The sequence below is a fragment of the Idiotropiscis lumnitzeri genome, chromosome 4 (assembly GCF_059441095.1).
Source record: "Idiotropiscis lumnitzeri isolate Australia: NSW breed Sydney's pygmy pipehorse chromosome 4, RoL_Ilum_1.0, whole genome shotgun sequence".
Taxonomy (NCBI): domain Eukaryota; kingdom Metazoa; phylum Chordata; class Actinopteri; order Syngnathiformes; family Syngnathidae; genus Idiotropiscis; species Idiotropiscis lumnitzeri.
In genome coordinates, this window is record NC_142394.1 from 17,085,957 (window position 1) to 17,103,138 (window position 17,182).

The 17,182-nt window shown below is 43.3% G+C and overlaps 1 protein-coding gene across 3 annotated transcripts in view; it reads right to left on the reverse strand.

Moving 5' to 3' along the window:
* The window catches only part of unc5a (unc-5 netrin receptor A), a 151,339-nt gene that overhangs the window by 29,075 nt on the left and 105,082 nt on the right, over positions 1-17,182 (reverse strand). The window contains exons 6-8 of one of the 3 annotated variants that reach the window (XM_088293073.1): positions 13,978-14,145; positions 6,343-6,507; positions 662-850 (exon numbers count right to left, since the gene is read on the reverse strand). In XM_088293073.1, the coding sequence (XP_088149199.1) occupies positions 662-850; positions 6,343-6,507; positions 13,978-14,145 (522 nt within the window). Of the gene's footprint in view, positions 1-619; positions 851-6,342; positions 6,508-13,977; positions 14,146-17,182 lie in introns of all 3 variants that reach the window. The other 2 variants (XM_088293072.1, XM_088293074.1) reach the window with 2 other exon arrangements.

Sequence of the window (17,182 nt, forward strand, 5' to 3'; positions counted from 1 at the left end):
AGGATCAACCCCAAATACTTTGTGGTTTGCACAAGCAAAACTATTTTGATTGACTTTGGACTGCTATAGGCCAGGAGGCTGATTGCATTATTCTGAAAAAAAAAAGAAATAAAAAAAATGCACCTTCATTGGATCACTGGATAAAAGAACTGACAAATAATATGGAATTGGAAAAATTGACTTTTGACATTTGAGGTTTTTTTTTTGTCTGCTCTGTTAGCGTTATGTTTTTTTTTTTTAAATTTGTTGTTGCCATATATGTGTGTGAAAAAGCACTAAAAATAATGTTTAAAAAAAAAGAAAAAGACAGCAGTCTAAAATGAGGCAGCCATGTTGGCACAGGGGAGAGTCCCTTCAAACACAATGGAAAGAATAGTTGCTAGCTTAGCAGCAGAAAAAAAAAGTACATCGATAGAATAGACAATCAGCTCTAACAGACTACCCTTGCCCTCTATTAGTCCGTTCTATCGACGTTCTACTATTCACCATACAGAACTGAACGGTATCCCCGGGAGGAAACGTGGCTTCACGATGCATATCGATGAAGGCGGCACTGTCACAGCGGGCAGACAGACCGATGGACGCACAGAAGAGAGTAAAACCAAAAATAGTGTCCTACTGCTGTGGGTGAGGGGCCTGCGTGGCCGCGGCGCCCACACACCTGGCTTGCTGGGCTTGATGCCCATCGGCTGGAAGCCAGTCGTGAGAATGGACGAGTCGGCCACGTCGGCATCCAGCCCTGCCTTCTTGCGCCGGTACACCAGGACCACGATGATGAGAAGCAGGGTCAGACACAGAGCCACCGCCACCATGCCCACGTAGAGCGCCACGTCCTCCGCCCCGCTCACGGCTGCAAGAAAAATAGGAGTAAAATAAATAAAAGCCGCAGAATTGTTTGCAAGCGAAAAGGCTCCCTCAGGTGTAGCATGGAAATACCTGTGGACTCCTGCGAGGAGTTTTATTACCTGCTGTGTAAAGGTCTCAATTCGTTTAATCGAATAAAATCAGTTACGACATTTGGCGCTTTAACGCTGCTTGACTTCCCTGAAGGTTTTACACAGAGTTAAGTGAATGCATTAGCAAATATTACACCACCATCCTGATAGAAATGGCTCCACTTCTATTTAAATTTGCCGACAATTCAAAAGAATACAGGCTGCACCTTTCTTCTTTCCCTCAGTTCTGCCCGGGATAAATATTCATGCATGTTTTCCTTCCCCTTTGTCTTTCTCCCAGAACACAACACCACCGAAAGAGCGAAAGTGGATTTGCCGACGTGACTCAAGTCTCTCTTATAGAATATACTTGTCTCTCAAAAGCATGGCAACCGCATACAGTGCGCAAATGATAACTGCGCCCGGACAAACATTCATACGTTTGTGTGCTCGCTCTGCAGGAGAATGGGATTTGCTACGGCTGTCTTACGACAGCCGGAGGATTTTCATGGCGGGGGAGGAAGATGTTCCCGGGGCCTTTGTGGAGGGCATTGTCCCAGGGATCCACGGGGGCGTAGTACCGTCAAGGGAACACAGTCAAAATGGGGACACGTTCAAGCGAGGCCGAACCCTTTCAAGTACAGAGAACGTCGGCAAAGGTTACAGCACGGCTAGTTGGCGTGCGCTGAGTTGACAACAAAAGAAGAAGGAAGACAGTTCAAACTAGAAAAAAAAACATGACAAATGAAAGACAAAAAAAAACAGAGTATCATGTGATTTACTTTGCCCAAAATCTGAAATAATAGATGTAAGAAGGAACTCGATGATTCTTCGATATTATGACACATTTTAAGGACACAGTTGGCTTTTTCCACTAGTGTGCATGCCTACTGCTTCTCAGGAACTAGAAGCTGCAGGCTAGAAGCACAAATTTCACACATTTTAATTGGTGCGAGTAAATCGGAGACATGAAAATCTATACATTAGTGCACTGGCACCAAATAGGGTCATAAAATGGAACTACTATTCAGGATACGTCCAATATATTTGCACTTTATGATCATTTTGACATTTGGGAAATAATGAGATCCTTCTGGTTCTTCTGCGCGCCCGGTTAAAAGTGCGTCGCTAAAAACGAACATGTTTTATAATAGAAGGTCTTCTCATGACTGTGAAGACGCCCGGCATCATTATTTTGTTCAGCGAAACAAACAGACAACTTGGATGATGAAGAATTTTTCACGCCCCAAAAAAAAGTTCTTTTTTTTGCAGAACTGAGTAATTGATGAATTGGATGTAGGAATTCTGCAGATTTCAAACAGGAGCACGAGCTGCGCGCGATTAAATGACATGCGTTTGCGACTAATCATTTCAAACTGAGGGGAAGATAAATGTTTCATCAGTATCCATTCATCATAGGAAGACGACAGATTGATAGAGTTGATGCTAAACGTTGAGATGAAAGCATTATTACAGTATTATGTTCTTGTTCAGACGGCGACGATCTAAACAAATTCTACACAGCTCAAAATGTATTTTGCCGTGATAAGGCTAACATTTGCGGACACAAAGCTCGGAATGACAAAAACAAACCCGGGTGCTAACGTTAGCTTATCCTGTTGCCATAGCTTATCTCTGGTCGCAGGAGTATTACACACCGCCTCCTTAATCCTTCTGGAAATAAGCAACGTGCTTTAACCGAAACAAAGCGAGCTCCACCTCTCACCTCCTACAGTGAGGTGTCCAAAACGAGCCAAGGGGAATGTAACCTCTCGCCGATTCCTCCAAATTCAATACAGTGGGTGAGTCAAAGGCCAGGCAAAAGGAAATGCTGCTGTGGTATTTGGACTTGTGATGCTCCAGTCTACCGAGAGACGAGCAGACGCAATACAAGGCTTGTCAGCTAACTGCTAATTGGACAAACATAGCCGCGAAACGGCTGCTTGGCTGTTTACTTTTTAAGGGCAAATCAAAGGCACCGAGCAAACGTGCGATGTAGAGATCCACTATCTGCGGCACGTACCATTCTCAAAGCCAAACAAAGTACGTCAATCAGTGAGGCACTCGGGTCCTCCTTCCTCATTCCGTCAGTATTCTCGGGGGCCTTATTGGAGCGTCACCGAGTGAAGTTTTATCTGCCCCGCCAGGTGTCACCTCCAAACGATCCCGACGCTCGCTTCCAATCCTGACCAGCATCTGCTCTCAGCTCCTCGGCCCCGTTCATTGATTTTGCTGATGCCGCTCAATAACGGAGAGGGCATTTATCACACTTTAATTGACATAGTTAATCAGGCTATATAATTGAATGGGCTTTATGCTCACACAAACACATCCTCCCAAACTTTCTTTTCGCCATTTTACAGTCCATCATGTCACTCCATCATTCATTGCAACTTCAGCTAATTGCTGCGATAGAACTTTGGATTCAGCGTGCGTGACCTCACTTTATGATGGATGCCCATCTGTGAGGAGTGTCAAAAGACCGCAGGCCACTCATTGTACTTTAAATTCAGCAGCTCAGACGGGCCGCTTAGGGATTCCTTTTTGCGAAAGGCTCATAATTCATCTCGTCAGTGGCCACCGAGCTGAAGTTTTGGACTCTTGTGGCATTGGCAGTCGCACCTGTAAGGCCTGCTCCACCCACTATGATACATAAAAAAAACTCTGCAGCCCCCTGTGCCTCTTTCCAAGGGATTTATCATGAGCCCAGGAAATATATTTCATCCCATGGCCATCCCTAGTCACCCGGCTGAAGATGAATCACACTGGAGTTCTTCAGGTCAGGGATATGTGGCTAGTGAAACTCTCAAAGTGAATGTGACCATTACTTTCGTCACAATACAGTCATCCTATCCCTCAGCGTAGCCCGGATGAAATATAGGCCCGAACAAATGGTCGTCCATTTTTCATGCCACCTCTGACACGGCAGTGACAAACAAAATCATGGCAGAAACATCAGATGTTGCTCCGGCAAATTAACCCTCACAGCAAAGGGAGATGATGAGTTTGATGTTTTCAGCCAAAACAGCCTCCTGCAGCAAATTAAGTTTATTACCGTCATCACGATCATGCAGCCCAAGTTAAAAAAAAAACAAAAAAACGACATCTTAATCTCCTTCATTTCTCCCGCTATCCCTTCTGTGCCCTTCACCACCTGTTTGCTAGTTTGCCAGGTGCCAATGTCTTCATCATTTGCAACGTGTGCTCATCGCTTCATCATGACGTTGCTTTTAGGAAACGTACGCCAGGTCAGTTTATTTTTAAGAGATGCCACACAAAACTCATTGCACTGCATTTAGTCGCCGAGAACACGCTACATACACATTTACTGAGATTAGAGAAGTGTGCGAGGTCTTATGACAAAGGACATTTTTTTGTTGCAGTACGACAGTCAGCGTGCATTTTTATTGTTGGATTACACGAAACGAGAAGGGTGCCATTTGTTTCGGAAGGGCGGGTAAGTTTTCCACTTCAGCTAATAGCACAACGACACGGTTCAAGTATAGGAGTTGCTGACGAGCCAAAATGATTGTGCTATTTTCTCATTATCACACTTCACACCGCTTTGTCTACGGGAGCACATATGCTGGGAGCAGATTGGCCTTCTTCAGAGGCCAGCGCAAATACAGTCACTCTGCATGCGTGTGTTCGGAACAATGAGCGGCCATCTTTGTGTACACGTCGTGCCTCTCCGGGGAAGAGCAGCTGACCTTTGATGATGGGCTGACTGATGCTTCCTGGTTCACTGCGCCAGACTTGGCGAGGGTTAAGACGCGCGTGCACATGCATGCGCAAAGACACACACAGGCGGCTTATGCATATGCAGTGCACGTCCAAGAGTGTGCAGTCACCTACACACACACACACACACACACACCCACGTGCCTGCCATGTATCGGCCCATCCGATTGTGCCAATCAGCATGAGAGGAATTATTCAGTGCACACGTTCGCTCGCTCTTGTCAAAAGGCAGTGTTTACCAAGCAACAACAAAGACGACATAGAACCATTTCTCGCCGCACCTTGAAACTCCTGATTGGTTGGGGAAACTGCACAAAAGTCTTTCAGACAGGTTTAGGATTAAAAATATATGAATTGAAATGAATGGCTAAAATGTGCGGCAGGTCGGGACTATGATATTGAGAGACCTGTCATTTCCTTAATTTCTCTCTCCGAATTAATAAAACATATCCATCTGTATTTCGTCAGGGATCTGGCGACGTCGTGAATAACTGCCCGAGTCAATAAATAGTGAGAGGAATACAAGATACAATATGGCTAAAGGCAACTCTGGAAAAATCTCAAAATTATTTTAAAGCGGTCTTATCATACAAATATAATATGTATGTAATAGTGGTGCCTTCAATTAAAGAACATCGATAGTCATATTTTTATTGCAGGCAATTACAGTAGATTACTTAGCACCAAGAGTGTGTCCTGTATTATTTGCTCATTGTTAAGTCCCCATGTCGCAAATCTTTCGCAATGTAGTGTTTGCATAAAGAGAGATCATTTAATGATAACTATGAGGTGAGAAGGTGTCTCGACATCAGTGCGGGTGAAAATGGATCATTGCAGCCGAGAGCACTGCACCAGTGTTAGTTATTACTGTTAGCAGTCGAGCTCTTAAAGTCATGTGCCGGATGCGTTGAGCTCTCGCTCAGCTCATTCCTGGTTTACCTGCCGTTGTATTGTGACCGCACAGGAGATCGATGGAAGTCTTGCCTGGCACTTTGTCTCAAAGCCATATGCAGTTTCATTGTCAGAGATTTCATTTTAATGGAGCCGTTTGTTCAATGTTGGCTGGCACTGTTTGAAAAGTTTCAAGTTGACGATCAAGGTTATTGGATGCAGCGCTGTCACAAAGGTGTTTTTAAACACTCTACTCTTTGGAAAAGGATTACCCAAAATATTATCCGCACTTTGCATGATGATGCATTTGTGTGCACTTGAAAGCCTCGACAACAAGGCTCAACAAAGCTCTCTTGTAAAGGTAGAATTCAATTCAGATATGCTCTTATATGACATTAAACTGTATGAGCGTACCAAATGAAATAAAATACGACATATTTGGTGACTTGACTTTCAAGTGAGCATATTTTCATGAATGTTTTAGGTAATTATGAGCTATATTAAAAGATTGGGCTTTCAGCCAACACTTGCTTCTACCCTGCGTTTACTTTTTAGCTCAAGCTTTGGCCGTGAAAATTCAAAAAGGGCACCGGAGTTGTAAATATTTTTGTGGCCAAAGTGTATTGAATTTAAGTTGATTTTTGCACTTAGTAGCCTTGGCACGCTCACAAACCTCTGCTGCCTACTAATTGGTTACATTACATAATTTCCCTGAAACTCACCAAGTGGCACAACTTGAATGCAGGTTGCACTATGTGGGCGGTTGTACACTCACTCTGTGGGCACTGCTCGCTGGTGCAGTTAAGCGACTGAAGGTCGAGCCCCTGACAGTCCTTGCCTCCGGTGCCAGGTGACGGCTGGGTGCACTCCCTGCTCCTCCACATCGCACAGTCGGCGCCGCACGGCGACCACTTGCTCCATTCGCTCCAACCTCCATCCACTGTATAAACACACGTTCACGGAGAGGAAAGTACACTAAAGTGAGAACAAACTGATATCTATTTTATTTCACTTCCGAATAAAGATGTGGAAACGACAACATACAGTAAATTGTAGCGCTCATGCAAAAGTAGTGGGCGCATTTGCATGCACCACCTGAACAACTGATAGAAAACTCTGTTGCCATCTTGTGCAAATCTACAGGCTCTAAAATGTAAACCTGTTGGGAATGCACAAAGACATGCAAATCCACTTGCAAATGCTCAAATCCAAGCAGATGTACAGGGAAGCTGAAGATTTTTTTTTTTCCCTTTACCTTTTTCGCTTTTTGTTTATTTAGTGCATGGAAATCAGATGTAACCAAGCTAAACCTTACCGCTCAGTGAGTTGTTTAACTAAGTCTGTACAACATTTTGGTGGGATTTTGTTCCTCGCATGTTCAGCAAAGGTGTCACACCCCCCACTGAAAAATACAGACTTGCTCTAAATGAACAGCATGGGAAAGACAAAATACATTTCTAAAAGTTTAACCAAAATTATGATTTTTAATATTTTTTTTTTTACCCAAACAGAACATCTTGATTGAGATATCAAATTCTAGTTATTTTCATGGATTCCTGAACAGGAAAACAAAGTGAGCGATTGACTGGTGTGCTTGACTAATTTCCAACGGATGCCCAGAGACTGTGCTCAAATGTAAAAGGTGAGTTCCGTTTGAAATTCCTCACTGCTACTCAAAATGTTAAAACATCAAGACCTTATTGAAATTGATAGTCCCCCAAAAAACTACTCCGTGATGCTGCACGGTCTCTTTTCTTGCTTGTATGACAGATGGTATCATATTTTGGTAATGAAAACACATTTGACGTCTCGACACGCATATTTGAACCACCAAAGACATTTACAGCACAGTGGTGCCTCAACTTACAAGTGACCTCACTAAACATTTTTCTTCGATATTGGGTGGCAGCAAATTTCACAACAAGCAACAGTTTGGCATAAAGTGAACACTTCGCAGTGTGTTTGCTTCAAGCTGTTTTATTGCCACTACCAGTTGAAGTTTTCTGTGCAACCTAACGTATATCAAAGGTATTTATGAGCACACTCTGGCTTAATGCTAACACTCAATGGGAAATGTTATAGACGGGCTAATGGAACTAGCATTGATATTGCGGTAGTTATGAACCTTCAAACAAACTAAAAAAAAACAAACAATATCCATAAGCATATATTCTTTATCCTCGTTATCAAATCTGTTACGCCTATGCGTATTATACTGCTACTGAATTAAAGGATGATACCACGATGGACAAACCGTTTAATTCTTTACATTTTGTGTTTTTATTTTTTGTAAATAAATACACACTACTACCTATTAATTTCAATGGTTAAAAGATGATTTGAGATAGTCACAAAATAGACTCGTAAATTAAGAATGCACCATTGTATGTCATGTTAAACCTGAAGCAAATTGCAAATTAAGTACAACACAGACACACACTTCTACATCCAAGCACAGATATTTCATATATCAACAGTTCTGAGAGTACACTGCAGTCATTTTGCAACAAAGGTGGGGTGCTGGTGGCTCAGATTGATAGCGAGAGTGACGCAGCACCCAGCCTGGGGAAGGTTAGCACGGGGCTAATAGGAAAAAGAGTCGTAATGAGCTCTCGCGGGGGGAGCAACACCACCGTCTTGCTCTTTCCTATCCCGATTGTATCAGCGGAGGGGTCCTGGCGAAATCACTACAACGACACACACACACACTAACACACCCCTATGACAGCAACAACCCTCTTCCTGGCTGACCCCAGGGCAAGGAAATGGTAGCGCTCATTAATCCTAGCAATAAAGAGGGCAGAGTGCATGGACCTCAGAGTACGAGTCTGACCCAGAGCGGGTCAGAGGCTTTGGTTTATGAAGCAAGAGTGCTACTCAGGGTGGGATGGAACTAATATGGCATAACTACTCTGACTGATAATGTCATTCGGGTTTGGCACCAGCCCATGATTGAAAAGTGGCTAAAAGCAGAGTCACAGGTGTGTGAATTAGGTTCTTTGCGCGCCAACACTATAAGTTAGTCCGTGCGTGTCCATAATTTGTGTGTGCGCGTGAGTGTGGCAAGATGCTGACACAGCTCGGGTCTCTATGCAGTGAGAACTGTTTGGCAGAGCGAGCGGAACCAATCAGATAATTGTCCTTGTTTGGCATTGAGTGGACCCGTCCGTGGGCCAATGGGCTGATTATCCGAGCTGGGATTGAAAATGATTGAATAGCAAATTAGATCCTAATGAATGCGGAATGTCGCCCCTCAGTTTATCCACGCCACTGTGAAATAAAGAGATGGGTTCAAATTTTGTCCTGATGAGCCGATGCATTATCTTTTCTTTTTTTTTTTTTATCCAGCACAAAGAAAGATTATTAGACATAATATCAAACAAAGAGTCTGGAGTGTCAATAGCATGACACTTATGAGAATGTCAATGGGAATGTAATTTTTGTAGGGTTACGAATCAAAAGTACTACACAATGTTAATGTCAAATATTATTCACTTGACCCAACCTTGCCTTGTTGGAGAATTTTTTTTTAAAGAGTGCATTTTTTCGGAATTGCTTTGTTTGGTGGGTTGTGCATCCACATGGCCCTCTGAAGGACCACCTATAAGGAATATACTGCATATTACAAGCAAAATAAACGAATGTAAATGCCAACTGCCGTAATAATGAGAAAAACGCAGAAACTGCAAGAACCGAAGCAAGTTGGCTTCACACAACAGCGGTTACAACTCCACACTTAGCAATTCATTTAGCGGAACTGCTTATGCGCCTCGGTAGGTGCTGCTATTTCAGTTAGCAATTGTGTGAGCAATAAAGTTCAAATCGCTGTAGATTTATAATCCTCAACATCTGTATTTTAATCAAGGGAAAATACGTCACTATTTGCATTTAAAAGGCCACTGTTTGAAGAAAAATGGTAACTACTGTGAACCAGAAAAGTTCATTTCCCATTTTAAATGCAACTTGGAAATCAAAACCCGGCCTGTTCTTATTCCTTGCACAGTGTAACACAGAAATCGGATTATCCACACAGAGTTTTCCATATAAAATCCCCAGGAAGAGATTGTTGGCACAAGAGTGAAAGGCTGTGCAACTGATTTTCAATCACGCAGCACCACAGGTTTGAGGTCAGGCCGGCTACCGAGGAGGGACAGCAATACAATAGCTCAGTGGCACGCCTCAATTTGGACATGTTGTCAAGGGGGAAAAGGGAAAAACAACCCCCCGCCATTCTTTACAGGTCACAGCAGGGTCTGTTTGAGGCTTTTGCTCCCCATAACGACAACGGACGCAGTCCGAGTTCATCGAACACCTTTGGTTTGACGTGTCCTTGAGGGGAACATGAAAGCAGAGGGTCACCCCTTATTTCTGACAGCGCTCCCACCGACCTGACGGGAACAATCGTAGACAACCCCACATAGAAGTGGACGGCAGCTCAGCCCAATGACGTGACTAAGGAAGCGTCGCCTAACGTTGTTTATTTTTGAAAACCTTTGCACCTTTAAAAGTTACACTTCCCATTGCTGGATGAATGAATGCAAGTTCTAATGGATAACGGAACAAAGCAGACACGTCTCCCTAATGTTAACTAATTCAGCGGAATGAGCCAAAACGGGTGACTGAATGTGAGATGACGAGAGGGAGCCAAGGCAAATGGCACCGAATGATTGAAACAGCGACAATCCAAGTCTGTCATCAGATGGCCGTGCTCCTTTCAATGTGAACTAATATGTTTTCTGCGCTATTAGCAACATCTTGCATTTGTTCTTTGGACACAAATGAAGTCCCCGGAACAAGCTCACTTGCTAAGGAGAACGAGACACTTGCCTGCAGTGAAGAAAAACGGCAAGCATATGGGTGCCGGGATGCATGTGCATACAACACGGCCGCGTACACCCTTGCAAACAAACACGCACAAATACACTAGCCCCGAGTCTGTTTATTTTCCATCTAGCAGAATTCTCATGACTCCGCTGGCAAGCCTGAGGGATCAGTACAATATTTGAATAATTCACCCAAGTTAGCAATCTTTTCATGTTGTTTGCGTTCCTCACTCACAACTCCATTCATTTGTATGGGTCAGTTGTTGCCACCATGCTTGTATAACTTGGCTCCAACTATTTGCAGTTGCCTCTGGCACTGCATATTTGCCCCAATTTGACATTTTGCCCTGATTGTTGGCCTCGGACGAGATAAACAGCATAAGAATGGAGTCAATAAGATTGTGTTGGGTGAAATATACCGCACATTTATATTCCAAGTTCATTGCAAAGACAAAGAAACTGAAAGCGAATCGGTAAACTCTTGTCTGTTTAGCCAAGTGTCCATCTCAAGTGTTGATCCTGTTGTGCGCTGAACCTCAGGTTTTAGCCACAGCCTCTTCCATGAGCTCCCTGGGCCCCTCCCAGCATGGAGCCCATCTGATCTGACAGACTGGCCTCCATCCGCCTACTCTCTAACACTTTGGGGACTTGGACCTTTCGAGATTCACGAGAAGAGAAGTGCTAGCGTCCTTTCGCAAGGAGGAGTCACAGAACAAGCTGTTGCAGAAGATGTCAGCCTTAAGAAGTCTGTCTGAATCGTGTAGGAAAAAAACATTTCTCCTAATATATATATATATATATATATATATATATATATATATATTGCATAGAAATTGCAGTCTTTGTAAGTCAGTGGTTTCAAATTAATGAATTTCTCTACGAGAGTACATTCATTTCGTTGGCATACACACAAGCACGCGTACACGCACGTGCACACACAAGAGGCAAAGCAAATACTAGAAAACATCAATCTACTAATGGAGAAAAAAAAAAAGCAGACACAAGCTGTAACCAAACATTGGCCAGTAAAAGCAACTCAAAAACAAACTACATCTTTATGCAATTGCCTTCTGCTTTCCAAAAAAAAGCCACAACAGCACAAAGGCAATGAAAGCGCAGCTCCAAAACGAAGGCCCTGAAGATGTCTCTCAAGTGACACTAGAAAAGAGAGCACTACATTTAAGTAGAAATGAATAACAATGTGCATTTGTGGAAAATGTTGACCTTTGTTGAGAGATGGCGGCAGCTGCATTCTCGTAAGAGGACTTTCAGGAGAAAGCTACAAGAATGATGAAAAGTCCTTGTCCAAGTACAGAAGGATGCTTGCATGCTGTCCATGTGGCTGAACGTGACTCTGACATGCCCCCTTTGGTATGACAAGGCGGGCGATTCAGGGATGCCTCGGTCGTGTGTTTGATGAATCAAAAGCGAGGATTCAGATTTATTTGGGTTTGTCGCTGCTGGGCTGTGCGTGAGCCTGCTGACAAACGACGGAGCAGTCACTTCATCCCGGCCGACTCGGGAGGCACGTTCGTGAGTACACAGCCGAGTAGCCGTGCCACTTGTGATTGGAATGAACAAACTTATCATGTCCGCGGCTCTGCCGTGTTGGACTTTGGCCTAGAGGGGAACCTGCTTCAGGTGCTGACAGCTGGACTTGTCGGAGTCACTGAGACAGGTAACACAGGAAGTGGGGAGGACGCCGAGGTCACCCGCTGTTGCAAGACCACAAGACTGACAGCGACGTGACAGCGAACCTTGTTGTTTTCTCACAATATGTTGGAACCGCCAAAGGTCAAATGCAAAGCGTCTCACTTTGCTCAATGAGCATCTAAAGGATTAACTTCACCAAAGTCTTGCTTTTCCTTTTGATTTAATTTCTGATATTTGTGTGTTTCAAGCCTAGAAAGGTATCAGTGATGGCAAAACAGAAATAGTAGGACTACAAATATCTATGTATAGCAAGCATTCAGGTATGAAAATGAAAAATGAAAAATTGAATTAAAACAATGATCCTCTGATCAAATATATTTTTATACACAAAATAATGTGTGTAATAATTAATCTACCTTTGAAAAATACTCGGACAGTTGTTCCTAGCATAGAAACTAGCCACTAGTCGCTAACGCTGGCAACTGCCGTATTATACAATAACAGCGTAATCAGTTAGCGAGTTCTTACGATCCTCTAAAAGTTATCGAACATAATTTTAGGATGATGGTGGTGTCAACCGTACGTGATGGCAATAAAAAACTGACCTCAGGCCATCCGTCAGTGTAGAAGATAAGTCAAGCGAGGGACAACTTCAAAATAAAAACCCTCGCATGACACCTACGAATGTTATTTTACACGTTGTCTGCTATTAAAGATTTTATGATTGTGACAGTTTGAACCTGTAACAAATTTATTTAACCGCAGCACTGTAAAGCGAAAGGTACACGTTTTCCTTACGGAGCCAGAGACGAGAGGAGGATTTGGTCTAACAATAGCAGGACTGACAATCTCTTCATGTTCATAGAGGTCAGTATTGTGCTTTTTGCTACAGGGGAATCTCAGGCATCCCTGGACAATGCATTCAATTGAATTTAATTGAATTAGCGTTTGCTTGAGAGCCAATAGTACCTGATCCATCCAGATTGCACCCTGAACGAGCGTAGTTTGCCTCCATCCACTTGTCGGGTTAGGTTACTTCCACTGGCGCTTGACATCTGGTGATGTCTTTACATGAGCGATGTGTAACATAATATCTTGATTCACAGAGGAAAATAACCTCTGTTTTAGCATGGCAGAGGCCGCTGCCGACCGAGGTGTAGGATTTCCCTCAGTGCTTTTTAAGCAGGGAGGATTTCTCTTGCAGTCTGCCGTTTGATCCGCCGGCAGCACAACATCGGGCGTTTTCCTCTTCACGTTTGCTTTGTTCCTTGTCTTCACTTCCATCCACCTTCTTTCACCTTTAACCTCATTTTTATACAGAGCTCCCTGGCTGTCGGGCTATCTCGGGTTCTTCGTCACGAGGCTAATGTAGGACTGCAAATGCAGCAGGCTGCATCTCAGGCTACAAAGGATCGATATCCGTTGCTCAGTATCTGGCAAGGCACTCCCTGCCTCTTGGGTTCTCTCACGAGAGAGACCGGGCGAGGAAATGAAACGCCCCCGACTCGTACGACGTAAACATAGCACACAGGCCGCCATCATTCACCCTTTTATTGCCCATATTTACTCCACAGCTTTAGCTGCAAACAATAACAAATGTAGTCGCTGGTCTGACACAGCAGCATGGCTGGCTGGGACTATGTCTCTTAAATCAGAGAGGTCTATGAAATAAGAGCAGAGTCTTCATAAAAGATAATGAGATATGTGAACAAAGTGGGATGATAAATCACTTCCAAGGCCGTGACGACTAATAGGTACTGAAAATGATAGTGCGCGTTTAATTGCGGAAGAGAACAGAAACAGAAGCATCCGAGGCAAGAGCTGCAGGCCAAAACAAAGATGAGCAGATGACTTCTGGATGCAAAGAAATGCAAAAAAGAAAGCCCTAGGAAGCCAAGTGCCACAGGACAAGCAGGGGGTTGCCAGGGAGTTACCTGGACAGGTGGCCACACAGGCACTTTTCTGGACGTTCTGCCCCTCACAGGACGTGCCTCCGTTCAGTGGCGTAGGGTTGGTGCAGCTCCGACTCCTCTTCTGCCAGCCTCGCCCACACACAGCACTGCAGGACGACCAGGTGGTCCACGTGGACCAGCCGCCGTTGACTGTCAGACCGGCGCAAGGAGGGGCATGGGTTGGTGGGGTTTGGGGTTGGGAGAGGGTTTGAAGGATGACGGGGATGGGATGAGGGACAGAGCAGCCAGGATTACCCGACATGCACTAAGGACAAGACGCGTGCGTGTTCCAAGAATAATCGTGAGTGCTGCTGCGGTTCAAACGGCTTTCTGCACTCGAGGTGGAATTACAGCCACTGATGTGCGGACACAACGGATACATTAATGCCACCGGATTCTAACCTAGTTCACCAAAATCATACGGAAAACAAAAACTAAGTTAATATTACGCACAGCCAAATTCACAGTCAAACGAACAGCGACGCCGTTTCTTAGTTCTTTTCAGTTCGGCTAATCTAACACATTACTTTTCCCAGTCTAATAGTCAGACTAAAGTTACTGATCAAAATCACAAAACGTTACTACATAGCAATTAAACACGCTGACAAGAAGGTCACAGCTGAATTTCAGTGATACGTGTCTTTCAGCAGCAAAGGCACTTACAGTCAATCGCTTGTGGGTTACATCAGTGAGTGACATTTGACAAGACTTGAATACGTAACATCTACTTTTCAGCCACGGTGATCACTCAGGCATGTACCGTGCATGCAACAAAACCTTGTTAACGTAGAATACAATACAGGAGTCCTCCCCCTACTCCTAACTCCCTATTAGTCACTAAAAAGGCACTCAAACAACCGCTCATTATGGCCATCTTATCGAACTGCAGTGCTGTGCACGAGAGGCAACTAACTGTGACTGTGCCACTGTAGCGCTGCGTGATCTTATTACGACATGATACGTAATATTCAAAAAATGTCCACCGTGCTGTTTAACCCTTTAGTTTTTAGAATGTTCTTTTGATGTGCGGGATTGGTATTTGCCTTACTGTGGCGGCAAAACCATGTTGTCACCCTGTCACCGGGTTGTGAGCCCAGGCCGGTAAAAAGTCGGCGGCTTTGAAGGCTTTAATGACGTACACTCACGCAGCGCTAATGGCGTCCTTTGTATTGAGGTAGCACAGTTGCCACGAACAAAGCAGCTGAGCATTTCAATCTAGGCATGACTAATCGATGAGCACTCAATGCGGCCATTACACTCGCACACATACACGTTTGGTTATTCCTGGTTTGCGTGGTTATGCCTGGAGACTGGTGAGGGTCGGAGGGATAACATCGCTACGTGGCGGATCAATGTACGTTGTCACAAGTGCAATTAAAGATTAAAATGTCAGGGGGAAGTACAACCAAGCTTAACAGAGAAAATTTGCATAATTCTCACTTCACAGAAGTTCCTTTTGCAGCACAACATCATGTATCAGCCATGTGTGCGACACAAGTTTTTTTTTTTTTACACTTAATATCATGCTTAGCAGTATGAAAGTAATTTGCACAAAGCATTTATTTTTCAGTATTGTTTTTCCCTTTAAATTATTTTACATTGTTGTCGTTGTAGTTGCAGGACAAGTACATTTATTTAAAGAAGAAAATTATTCTGAAAGGAATACGGTTAAAGCACTGGATGGATAGGCAGTATTATCGATGAAATCTTACTGTGGCGGCGAAACCATGTCACCGTGTTGTCCCCCGACCAGTAAAAAGTCAGCGGCTTTGAAGGCAATCAAATCTTAGCGATACCTAGATCTAGTTCAAAACATGCAAACATTACATGTTATATTTATGTTAATCAGCATTTAAAAAAAAATAATTTGGGAGATTTAAATTATTGTTTTTTCTAATTAATTTTCGCTATGGTAGGGCTCATCTGTAGAATAAACATACAAGTTGTTCAAATAGATATATTGCTCCGTCTTCTGAATTAATCGGTGACCGAATACAATTTTTTTTTCTCCGAACCATCTGATTGCTGATTGATCCCAAAAATCCTCCAAAAGTCAACTATAAACAATTCAATGTAATGTCAATGTTAAGTTTTGCCATGATGACATTAGTAGTTGAATATCAGCTAAAAAAACACTGCTTTAATTTGATAATTTACGATTAATAAATTATGTAAATGAAGCCTAAAAAGAACATTGTATTTATTTTTCGAAAAAAAAAACAAGTGGCCGATTTATGTTGAGTGAAATCTAGAAAGACAATTATTTTTAAATAAAAATAATTTTCAGGTTAAACTTTTTAATTATTTTTAATAAATACAAACTTAATTCATTGTCACTCTTAAAAATGTACTTCCAATGCATATGCTGAACGTAACTAATCAAATAACTCATCTTAGCTACTTTTAAATCAGCTAATCAGTAAAATACTGAAACTTACTGTCAAAACTGCAAAACAGAGCCTAAAAAAACTTGCAACTCACAACTGAACCCAGCAAAGGCATGTAATACATCACGGCAGTGAAAGTCATTAAAATTATAACCATCAAACATCCAGCTCGGATTGCACCATTTCACGTCACGCATTATGTTGTGTGAATTATAGAGTGGCCGTATAATTTATTTATTTATTTTTTTTACCCCCAATTGCAATTGCAATTGCAAAGTGCAGCACAATCAAGCTCACGTTATTACCGCCCGTCTTGATGAACCGGTGAGTGCCCATATTCTGAACGCACCAGTCGTAGGCACCTCACTCGAGCTCCACCGCTGACGGCAATGTAATTACATCAAACCATCTTGATGTGATTCTGATCTGCACCTTCCTGCATCTAACTCTGCTTGTTTCATCATCCATGATACAGTGCTTCCTGATTTATTGACTTGAACAGCACCGTTTTCCCCTCTCTGGACACCCACCCCGCCCCCAATTTCCCCTCTTACTTTTGCCTGGGCTTGTCGTGACTGAATCATTTCCTTGCCCTCTCTATGCGACTGATTGCCCGCCACGGCGAGGTAAATTGCCAGGCAACACAAGTCCTGATTACCTCTTAGCACAGAATGCAGTCTCACCAGCTAGGCTCTGATAAAATGCATTTCTGGCCCCCTGTTGAACCCTTTGAAAAGTAGCCGTTATTATGACCCACTGCAGCTAGCGAGATCAACTAGCATGGCGGACGTACAGTTTAT